General features: G+C 37.1%; 1 protein-coding gene across 3 annotated transcripts in view; it reads right to left on the bottom strand.

Moving 5' to 3' along the window:
- The window catches only part of LOC150096729 (uncharacterized), a 357,894-nt gene that overhangs the window by 118,501 nt on the left and 226,568 nt on the right, over window positions 1-12,825 (bottom strand). For all 3 annotated transcript variants that reach the window (XM_090408396.1, XM_090408397.1, XM_090408395.1), the window contains exon 10: window positions 5,853-6,161. In XM_090408396.1, coding sequence (XP_090264522.1) covers window positions 5,853-6,161 — 309 coding nt within the window. The remainder of the gene's footprint in view (window positions 1-5,852; window positions 6,162-12,825) is intronic.

A 12,825-nucleotide genomic window follows, 5' to 3' on the forward strand; every position in this document is an offset into this window, starting at 1 on the left:
TAGGAAGCAAAGCTTGGTTCATGAGATTTAAGTCTCGAAGTAAGTGCCATAGTGTCAAATTATGTGGTGAGGCAGCAAGTGCAGATGTTGCGGCAGCAGCAGCTTTTCCTAAAGAATTTCAAGACTGTGCAGAACAAGGAAATCCTCCTGATCTCATTTTTAATGTTGATGAGACTGGGCTCTACTGGAAAAAATTGCCATCACCCACCTTCATTTCCTGTGAAGAATGTTCCACTCCAGATTTTAAACCCGCAAAAGATAGACCTATGCTTTTGTTGGGTGCAAATGTCTCCGGAACTTTGAAGCTTAAGCCAATGATGGTGTACCACTCACAGACACCAAGCACCTTCAAGGGTCTAAAAGCCATGCTGCCAGTCTATTGGAAATGGAACAAGAAAACTTGGGCTACACAAGACTTTTTATAGATTGGTAGTACATAAATTATTTTTGTCCTACTGTGCTTCGCTTCTATAAAGAAAATGATTTGCCAGCCAAGGCATTGCTTCTCTTGGATAATGCCCCTGGACATCCTCAAAACCTTGCTGAAGTAAGAACAGTATTTGATGTCAAGATTGTTCACATGCCCACAAACACAACATCGCTTTTGCAACCGATGGATCAGGGGATTATATCAATCTTCAAAGCCTATTACCTCCATAATAGGCTTTGAAGTAATAGGCGTAACATTTATGAAAATGGTAAGAGTCTTGGACACTTCAGGAATAACTATTAAAGAATACTGGTGATCATTCGATATTTTGAAGGGCATTAACAACATCAAGGCAGCTTGAAACAAAGTGTCAGCAAAGTGTTTAAAAGGAGCATGGCAAAAACTTCTATCAGCATTTATGCAACTTTGAGGAATTAGAGCAAGAGGAGAATGTTACCAAGCTTGCGCGAGAGGTGGGATTGGACGATATTACAGCTGAAGATGTGACAGAAGTCTTAGAGAGCCATGATAAACAGCTTTCCAATGAAGACTTAAAAGAATTAGCCGAACAATTAAGTCAACATCCAAAGAAGGAGAAAGAAAATGAAGAAGGTCCTCTGAGAGATATAAAAATAGTCTATTTATAGCATATCCTTGCAAGCATAGAGACATTGACTGATGAACTCTGCGAAATGGACCACAATTGGGAACGGAGTGCAAACATAAAAAGGAGTGTAATCGCATCTATTTGACCTTACACTGAACTCCTTAAAGAAAGAAAAAGAAAATCTAGGCAGTTAACACTGGATACCTTTTTCAAAAAAATGCAGGTGATGTCTGAAAACCAGGCACTTCAACATAGTAATATGTAATATATTTTCGAAGTTTCATATTTTTTGTATATAATTTTATTTTAACAAATATATATGTATGTATTATCAAAGCTTTAAATATAATAATGTTACACATACTTCATGTGCATATTTTTTGACTGAGCCGAACATACCAAGCATAACTTTGTACCTCCAATTAAAATTGGGTTCGTTTTATGCCAATTCAGTTTACACCCATTTTTTTTTCAGGAACAGAAGTGAGGCATAAACTGAGGGCTGCCTGTACTTCAGTTGCGACTGAAGTATGAGCTGATACACGCAATTAATGACTCATTATCGTGATTCATGTTTTGAATGTAGTTAATGGTCTATTTCCCTGATAATGTCCACGTAATGATGAATAAAATATACAGGAGTTTTTGAATAAAATTCTATATAATTTTTGTAATATGTGTAAGCTATGAAAGATATTTAAATAAAATTTCTCATATTCCTAAAGCATGTCTGCAGGCCTCTTCAATTCATCATCATCATCATCAAATTCCTGCCATGTACCCTCAAGGGGTGTACAAGATATGATAGTACTACATGAAAAAAATTACATCATTATTAACTTCCTATCTACAATTTTCCTCCAAATCAATTCATTGTAAAGTTTAATGCATTTCCACTTTCTGTCCATCCAAAATATTAGCATGCTACTGACTGAACAACAGCTCACCATTGTGATTACCAATAAAAAAGAAGAGTTAAATTTTTGAAATGGGTAGGTAGCTAACTTATGGCCCCAAGAAGCCATCGGCCACACCCTGGTAAACCGCCTCGGCTGACAGACTAAACTAAGTGAGGATATATCAACAATATAGAATGCTGTAAATGGGGAATGTCAACCTTCATGTGCATGAAGTCTGGAATGGCAAAGATGGCAGAAGAATCAACATCGACTGATCAATGGCATCAAGTGCATGACAGCAAGATGTGCGGCACATCGAGGGCACACTCCTGACATCTGAGGGACTTGTGGCCAGCTGTCGTGGAAGAGATTGGAGCCTCACCACATATTTATCCATTGTCAACAATGAAACACTCTCCAATCTGAGTGTGAAAAAACTGGAGGCCTTTGAAATGTGATGCTGCAAAGAATTATGAGGATATCATGGAAAGACAAAAAGACAAATGAAGAGGTACTAGAAATAGTAGGTGTAAACAGGAGCCTGATGAAAGAAATTAAAAAAGAGAAAAGTCAGCTATTTTGGACATATTCAGACATAACTGCCTACAAAGGACACTTCTCAAAGGAACTGTTGAGGAAAAGAGAAGGAGAGGAAGACGAAGACTGGGATGGATGAAAAACACAGAAGACTGGACCTATCTCTCATATGAGGAATGCAGCAGAGAGGTGCAGAATAGGACAGGTGGAGACATATGGTAGTCAATCTCCTGGAGGGAGAAGACACCTGACTGGACAGGACAGGTAAGTAAGATAACTAGGGAACTCGAGTTGGCAAAACCTTCCATTACAGGTTGGTCAGATGGCTGGCAATTTGTAGTTTACTGGTACAAGAACAGTGAAAATCATAACGCACCATTATAATGATTACAGCAGTACATAAGATTAAAAAAAAAAAATTTAAGTATTCAAATAAGTAACTGACATGTTATGTAAAAAGAAAACATACCATAAAAAATTTATGACTGCCAAATTTACATATAAATTACATTTATAATCAAATGTATTTGTATAAATTAATTTTTTAAAAAGTTCAGGCAATTTGTCCAAGTCTGACATGATCTACCTAAGTATATATGACTCAGCCAGATCAGTAAAACCTGCATTCCTTTCTCAAGCGAAGTGCTGTCATTCCACCAGAACATGGCAAATGATAAAATATGTGCTGTGTTGTTCACATATAGGTGGATCATCAGCTCTCAATAGATAATGTGCAAGATGACTGGTCTAAGTGGAGCCTAGCAAGAACAACTTTGTCTCTTCTGTTTCTACACTGACTACACTGCCAATGCTTAATTTCAGGCTTAATCTAATTCAATTTATTTGTCAATGTTTCCTGGCATGATGACTACCAACGATTAATTAACTCTGTTCTTGTTAACTGTCTGCAGTCTGTACAGAAGACTCACAAATAGTATGCAGAAAAGTATGAATTGACCTACTAACTGCTATCACATTTCTCTAAATTCCAATGTGGCTGGGAATCTAGCACACCATACATTACAATTAAGGATCTTCATTTTATACAATTGAAGACCATCACAAAGCACTAGATGTGGATTGTACACAGAAGAAAAACTGACCAGTAAATAAATCTGCTCGTATAAATCATACATTATGGTAGTAGTTTGCTTTTATGTGTACAAGCTGAATATCATGTAGCTCAGCATTATAATTACTGCATTCTTCAAATGGAATCTGACTGGATACATTGCAGCCAGGATAAAATAAACAGCAGCAGCACAACCAGCAGACTGCAAAACATCAGAATAGATGAGGCTCTGCTCTGTGAGCATTAAATAGCTGCAAGTGCACTAATGATGGAAAGACTTCCTTAGCAGGCAGAGCGAGAGTCTGCATGATGGAGTGCAATCTGCCATGGAGGAATACTACTGGCATGCATGGGAGTAGGCACGATGGTCTCCTTCACAGTTGACATTTTTAAGTTGCTTTGCAGAGCAAGATTTATTATCATGCTACTAAAATTAAGGGGATATTAAATCCCACATAGTTTTAAAACCGAATAAGAAACTCAAAGATAGGAATCAGAGAGTTTCTTGCCGAATATAGTAAACTATAAAGTATCGGCGAACTTTAGCGTTAGCCAATGCAAGTGATCCTAGTACGTAGTACAATCTCGGGCAACTCGTTGCAAAGGTGAGTAAAGTTCAGATCGCTATTCTTAGGTATTTTCCATAATGTAAAAACACATTTCCTAGGAAATGTGTTTTTACATTATGGGAAATACTAGGAAATGTGTTTTTACATTATGGAAAATACCTAAGAATAGCGATCTGAACTTTACTCACCTTTGCAACGAGTTGCCCGAGATTGTACTACGTACTAGGATCACTTGTAATGTAAAATACCTAAGAATAGCGATCTGAACTTTACTCACCTTTGCAACGAGTTGCCCGAGATTGTACTACGTACTAGGATCACTTGCATTGGCTAACGCTAGTGTTCGCCGATACTTTATAGTTTACTATATTCGGCAAGAAACTCTCTGATTCCTATCTTTGAGTTTCTTATTCGGTTTTAAAACTATGTGGGATTTAATATCCCCTTAATTTTAGTAATGTTTTCATTGCCGAAATGAAGCTTATTAGCTCTTTATACTTAAGTATTATCATGCTCTTTACTACACACTGAGCATAGATAGTAGAGCCATGACAGACAGTTTAGGCATGCCTATATTTGAATTGAAAGCATCTTAATGGATTAGTAATGTAGAGTATAAACAGGACAACTGAGATATCATGCTTTTACTGATGTTGATCTATCAAAATTAAGGATGATGTTCCTGGTTGGAACCAGATGACCATCCCTATGTATCAAAATGTAACTCATACCTGTCAATCCATAATCTTTAAGCTCTGAATGTATCTCATCATCTAGAACATCAACAAGATCTCATTCTGATACCACAATTCTAGAACAGTTGACTGTTTTATGGCAACTGGTATCACCTCCCCCCCAGTATTTATTGAAGTGTTGATGACACAATGCTTCAACAAGAATAGCACCAGAATGTAATTTAACTGTTTTGGGAGATCCTGCCTTCTAAAACCTTTTGAATAAAAAAAAAGGAATTTTCCCTATTGCCTTTTCACTCACTGCATGAATGACGAGAAAAACTGATGTATGTGTCAAATGCCTTTTGCTTTTTATTTCTGTTATCAAACGATGCATCTATTGCACTTGGTTGGGGCTTTGTGGTGGTCCCTGGAAAGTTTGAAGATGAAGGATTCATGCTCAAAAGGATTTTCTTAATTTGGTGCCAGAGATTAGCTCCCCCTCCTCTCACTACACAGCTACACATGTTCACTCATGATTTGACAAGCAACAAATGCACCCAGAAGTAGAATGTCACGATTATCACAGATGCTACCAGCACTGCATCAAGCTTAGGGCCTTCTCCTTGGACCACTGACCCTTGCAAGCAAGTTTCCTAAACAACTGATCTTGGCTGGGCTACAACAATGCAGGACTACCCATCTTGGCTAAGCAAGGACCAAAGTAATCTAAGACTACCATGATCACCCTGATAGATGCCCACAAGGTTTCATACTATACAGCAACCTGTGAACAGGGTAGTGGATCTACAATGGTGGTCTGGAAGATATAGTAAAAAAAAAAAAAAAAGACTCAGGAGAAGTAGAGGAAAGAATATAGGAAGTATAGAAAAAGAGGAAGAAAGAAAATGACTAGTAATATTACTGGGAGGTCTCCTCCACCATGAACAGGCACCTTGTGTGGAGGGAACTGCTATAGGAAGAAGTGAATAGCTTAGTCTACATGAAACCAGTTTAATGGTTAACTGAACAAAAATTATAATAAACTAATTACAACCACATACCTTTATTATACAGCACAGTACAAGTTGACCAATCCATTCCTGAGGTGGAATCTTTGGTATTAGCACTAACAGCAAAATTATATTTTGCATTATCTCTGAAAACCTTTTCTATACTCCGATTTGTAACTGGAACCGAAATCCACTCAATAGTCTCCTTACATGGCTCCAATGATGGTGGCTCAAAACTTTTACACCAGAACAAAGTATAGCTGATGATATCAAAATTTTTTGCTTTCGGTGGATTCCATGATATTCTGTAGAATCCTTTTCCATAATATATCACAGCAATATTTTCAGGTATTGGTGGCACTGCATAAGAGAGTCATTTAATATAACTTTGTTCATATTTAAATAATTCTACATATGGAGACTTATGAATTTTATTAAATTTATTGATATGTGCCAGATGTTTATCACTGCTAACTAGAAAAAATATGTCACAAAAATTAATGAAAATAAAACATTTACGAGGTCCAACATAAAAAAAAGAGAGCCTGACCCTACAGCTTGGGAACGGAGAGTGGGAGGGGAGAGATAAAGATATGGTTATAGAGCATGTTCTAACCTGTCACCGTGAGACAAGGCTCAACTCCATCGCTTTACTCAGTACAAGTGGATGTGGATGTGTGTTCAAATATAGACGATTTCTGACCCTTGGTTGGAAAATGTTGGAGTGCAAGAGTGAACAGCATGTTAACATCAAGTTTCTTGTGAAACTGAAGAGATCTGTGATAGAAACTTGTCAATTATTGGCAGGCTTACAGTGAAGAGAGCATGTCTCGTGCAGGTTTTTTTTGAATGGCACAAACGATTTTCGGAAAGCAGAGAAAGCGTGAAAGATGATGATTGCCCAGGCTGCCCACACACAGCAGTTACCGAAGACAACAATTAAAAAAGTGCGAGATGTGATTCGAAAAGACAGAAGGTTGAGTGTTCAATGCATTTTAATGGAAGAATTGAACATGAAAAAGGTTTATGCAAAAATGGTTAAAAAAACATCGCAAGGAACTGTGTTTGGACCTTTTGCAATCATTAAGGATGAACCAGATTTGTTGAATTCAGTAATTACTTGCAACGAAATTGGATATTTGCATATGATCCAGAAACCAAGTGACAATCAATGAAGTGGAAGTCAGCAACATCTCCAAGACCAAAAAAAGTGCACGAGTCGTTCGAAGTTCAAGGCCATGTTGATTGTTTCTTCAATGTTCAGGGGTACTGTAATAACAGAATAGGTTCCTAAAAGCCAATTGTGGGAACACATGAGAAAGAAACAACAGAATTGTGGAGAAATGGCTGGATTGTGTAATAAGACAACGAGCCAGCTCACAACGCTTTGTCTGTGAAGCAGTTTTTAGCTAATCACAACATCACTGTGCTTGAGCACCCACCCTATTCACCAGACCTGGCTCCCTGTGACTTCTACCTCTCCCAAAGATCAAGTCGGTGCTCAAAGGAATCCATTTTTTGTCAGCAGAAAATGTGAAAGCAAACAAGACAGAGATCCTCAACAGCCTTTCAGAATATGATCTGCAGAATTGCTTTGAACGTTGATAGCACTGTATGCAGTTGTGTATCAATTCAGAAGGGGGATATTTTGAAGGAGATCGTAGTTGGTTTTCTCAATTTGTTAAATAAAGTCTTGTTTTTTTTTTTTTTATGTCAGACCTCATATAAATAATGCATTATAAGCATTATTTATAAATATAGTAAAAACTCTTCTGAATGACTATGATCATCAGTACTTTTGAAAAACTATCAAGGAAACATTTAGTATATGAATCCAAGAATTAGTTTCAAAACTAATGCTATGATTTATAAAATATTAAATTTAACTATTATAACAAAATTACAGAAGTTTTACAGTAATAAATTTTATAACACAGTATTGGATTTTCATTCTGCAAAACTACCACAGTAACAAATTACTTTACAAATCCAAAATAATACAATGCTACTGTGGTCAGTATTTTTTGGTTATATAGAAAACACAGAAAAGGACAGCAAAACAGGGGTGTTTAATGCCAAGATTACAAGAAAAAAGATCCAAGTGAATTGATGCAGTCACAAATGCCCTAGAAGACAGAATTAAATAAGAGATGACAATATTGGAGTGCTGACAGAATAATTTGAAGGAAAACTATTGAAAGGAGGTTGGTGATAACAAACTTTATCATGCAATACTGTCTCTACTGCATGATATGTATATCCTCCTTAGAGTAAATATCAAGAATTTAATGTTGAGGAGAGCATACTGTTGCTATATCAAAAATCCCTGAAAAGCTGCCAAAGATATCCATACTAAACAATGTTACTTTAAAGCAATGTACTTTCTAGTATAACAAACTATTCTTATGGTCCCTATGAATTATATCAATCACTAAGCTGTCAGCTGGACTCTTGCAAAATAAGAGTATTTATACTGCATTATTTTCATTGTTGAAGCAGATGATATGTATCACAGTTCTGAGAACAGCATTCCAATGGTTGGATGGATTTCTGATTTATATGGAGTTAATAGCTGTTCACTGGCAATCCAATACCTCAAGAGAAAGAGAACCTACTTTTTTTTTGGTTGCTGAGGAGGCAATATTCATAACATGTTTTATGTTGAGAGAGATCTGCAGTTAGAGTAATCCCAAGACAAAAAAATCACATCTTGGAGAGTGTTTCTATGGAACTGATTGTCTCTTTCAGCAAGACACTGCACCATGTCATAAGGTTGCTGCTGTAACTGCGTGGTTTGTGGATATGAACGTCAACACACTTGACTGGCCTCCACAAAGCCATGATTACAACCCTTCTGAACATCTGCTCCACAACAGTTCAGGACCTGATTACATGCCTACAGGAAGAATGGTCCAAAATTTCCACTGATCGCTATCATATGCTTGTGGAAAGTACACCCCATAGTATTGCTAGTCATCACAGCAAAGGGAGGAGGGAGGCCTTACATCTCATTAAGGTGGGTGCAGTGGATGTTTGTTCCTCACACTATGATTGTCTGTTGACTTCTTTCCAAGCAGTGGTGTGTGTGGGTGAGTTGGGAACTTGGTGTCCAGCTGTTACAAATCACCCTCCCCTATAAGTGTATATCATCATCATCAAATTCCTGCCATATACCCACAAGGGGTGTACAGGATATGATAGTACTACATGAAAAAATTATATCATTACTAACTTTCTATCTACAATTTTCCTCCAAATCAGTCTGTTACTTGTCAAGACTCCAACATTATCAGATCTTATATTTCTATCGTCTAAGGCACTTTGTACCGTATCAATCCACCTATATCTTGGTCTTCCACTGGGTCGTTTTGCTGCCAACCTGGCAGAGAACACTTGTTTTGCTAATCTTTTCTCGCCCATTCTGTTTAGGTGACCATACCACCTGAGATTAGCTCTGCTAATGCATTCCTGAATGCAGACAATGTCAAGTTCTTTCCTAATATCCTCGTTTTTAATATGATATTGCCATTGATGCCATCTGTTCACGCCTATAATTTTCTCAGGACTCTTATATCTGCGGCCTCTAGTCTTTGGTTAAGTGTTTTACTTCTAAACCAGCTCTCAGATCCATAAGTTAAAACTGGTTTGAACACTGTGTATACAGCTAATTTAGTGTTCTGACTAATTTGTCTCTTATTCCATATGAATTATTCAATTGACTTCCCACCATACTAGCTTTGCTGATTCTGTTGTCTATTTCTATATTTAATTTACCATCTTCAGTAAAAATCATGCCTAAGTAGCTGAAATGTTTTACTTGTTCCACAGGTTCTCCATTCACAACACAGTTGACATTTTCAATGATTCTGCCTATTTTCATTGTCTTTGTCTTTTTATTGCAGACCTTCATACCATATTTATTACAACAGATATTCAATTTAGTCAGAGAATCTTGCAGACTTGTAGCGGATTTATTTAGAAGTATAACATCGTCCGCATAAAGCAAAGAGCTGACATTAACATCTCCAATTCTGATATCATGTTTAATACCACTTTCCTTCATGATGTGATCCATATCGATAATGAATAACAGAGGGGATAATGTACATCCTTGTCTCACACCAGATTTAACATTAAACCATCTTCCTGTACTTCCTTCAATTCTGACTGCTGACTTACAACTCAAATAAAGACTAAGTATTGCTTGATATAATGCCCCATTGACACCATATAACTGTAGCATATTGAATAGCTTCTCTCTTGGTATCTTGTCACATGCCTTTCCCAGATCGACAAAACTTAAATACAGATCTTTGTTATATTCCCATGCTTTCTCGACTATTTGTCGTAAAGTGAAGATCTGATCCTGACAGCCTCTGTTTGGCCTGAATCCAGCTTGTTCTTCACCAAGCTTTTCTTCCACAATTCTTCTCAACCGTTTCTCAAGTATACTTGCATAGATCTTGCCAGGAACACTCAGTAGGGAAATACCTCTGTAATTCTCACATTCAGTTTTATTTCCCTTTTTATATATGGGTACTATGAGAGCTCTACTCCAATCATCAGGAATTCGTCCCTCTTTCCAGGCTTTCTGAAGTATGCAGTGCAGCCACTGTAAGACTCTTATACCACCATACTTCAGCATTTCTGGTCGAATATCATCTACACCAGCTGCCTTTCCACATTTTAAGCCTTTGATGGCTTTTTCTACTTCAAGTATGGATATGTATTCCTGCCAGCATGCCTGTTGAGTGTTTTTTTACCACTGTGCTGTCATGACTGCTTGTTTCATTTAGCAGTTTTTTCAAAGTAATTACTCCATACTTCAAGGATATCTTTTTCTCCAGTTTTCATGTCACGTTTATCATCTCTAACTCCTTTTACAGTACTCTTTCCTCCATTCCTAAGCTTCTTCAACAACCTTCAGAATATTTTTCCACCTTGATATTTATTTTCTATGTTCTTGCCAAAGTCCTCCCATAACTTTGTTTAGCTAGTTTTACACAGTGTTTAGCATTCTTGCATTTGTCTCTGTATTCTCTAAGAGCACAAGCTGACTTATTTGACGGGAATTTTTGATACGCTTTCTTCTTTTCCTTCACTGCCTCTTTAACTTCCTGTGTCCACCAGGGAGTTCTGATTTTTTTATCCTTGCAGACAACCTCATTACATGCCTTTCTGGCAGAATCAATCAATGTTTTCTTCAGAGTTCGCCACTGAATCTCTAAGGTTTGATTCCTGTTCTCAAACTCTTTCATTTTTTCTTCAATAATCTTTGTGTATTTTAGTCTACAGTTCACATCTGAGAGCTGCTCAACTTTTATTCGCTTAAAAACTTTCTTACATGTTATTCTTTTCAATATGAAATTCAATTTTATCCTGCTCAAGACTAAATAGTGATCACTTCCAATTTCAAATCCTCTGTACACTCTAGTGTCCTGCACCAGGAGAAAACATCACTATTAACAATAACATAGTCAATGAGACTTTTCTTATTCCTAGCCTCTTCTCTCCATTTGAATTTGTGCACATTTTTATGTTGGAACATGGTGTTAGTAATAACCAGTCCATGTCCTGAGCAGAAATCCAACAGATATTTGCCATTGTTATTAGCTTTGCTCTTTTCTCCAAATTTTCCCAAAATATTTTTGTATGTCTCACAATCATTTCCTACTCTGCTATTTAGATCCCCAACAAGGACCAACTTTTCCTTTTTCATTGTGTCAGTTGCTTTTTCTAAAGCCTCAAAAAATTCCTCCACTTCTACCTTAGTAGAACCTTCTGTGGGACCATAGGCACAAATAAGTCTCATTGTCCAGTTCCCCATTCTCATATTTGCCCACATTACTCTACTTGAGACTGACTGCCATTCAAGAAGATTAGCCTCATATTTTGTGTTGAGTACTATGGCTATTCCTTCTTTTCCTTGATTGTCATTGCCTGAATATAACATTCTGTATTTATTGCTCAGAAAGATCTCACCAGTTTTGGTCTTTTTTGTTTCAGTCACCCCTATTATGTACATCTGGTACTTATCTAATTCCTCAGCTAGCTCCATTTCTTTGCCATTCAGGCTTCTTACGTTGATAGTACCGATCTTTAACTCTGGTTATGTTGAGTTGGGGTTTGTTTTCAGATTTGTTCCAGTAGCTGACTTTTTGCTGTTCACCCTGGTTCTCTGGCAAAAACAACGGGGGCCTTGTTTAACCGGGCAACGCCTCAGCCGGCATGAAATTTTGTCATGTCGTACCATCATTTTATATTTTGGTTTAACCAATAAGAATACAATTTGGTCGGCTAAATCCCAAATTGTCAGCCCATCCTCGTTCATTCAGTATCCAAGTAGATATCCAACAGGGTGCACCACGAGAAGGTGAGATTTGGACATTAGGTCAGCAGCCCTGGTTGGTTCTCCGCATTCCTTTTAAAGGCTATGTGGAGGTCTCCTCTCAGTTATACAGCTTTGACCCTTAAGCACCCCTTTTAGTGTATATGCTGCTGAAAACTATAAATGTAGTAAGTTGTAGCCATCAACATGGATGTCCCAAATGAACCTGGGACTGACAGTTTAATATCAGAACAAAAACGTTTCACTTCTCTTCTAAAGAAACCAAAAAAAAAAAATTTTTTTTCTTGCTACCGCTTTTCAGTAAAGTTGGTTTAATCAAAAATTTGTGAAGCCTTTAAAATAAGAATGCAGATGGCATCCAGTATTTAAAAGATAAGCTCACAAAAATTACAGAAGATATTTTTACTGGAACCACAGGCTTATACACTTACAATGGATCTTTCTTTCAATGCATCTTAAGTGATACCTAAAGTATAGAAATTTGTAAGACTTCCTATGAAGGTGTCCACAAAAATACCCGTTAATTTCAATAATTTGACTTTACACGATGGACCTGCATACTTTTTCATAAATTTTATTGATGGGACAGTACATAGATAATTTCCCTGAAAAATGTCACAGAAAGGGAGGACGGTAAATAACATGACTTTCCCCCCCCTCCCTGGACAGGATACA

This window comes from Typopeltis vanoorti, chromosome 18 (assembly GCF_054136105.1).
Source record: "Typopeltis vanoorti isolate ZY-2024b chromosome 18, IOZ_Tvanoo_1.0, whole genome shotgun sequence".
Lineage (NCBI taxonomy): Eukaryota > Metazoa > Arthropoda > Arachnida > Uropygi > Thelyphonidae > Typopeltis > Typopeltis vanoorti.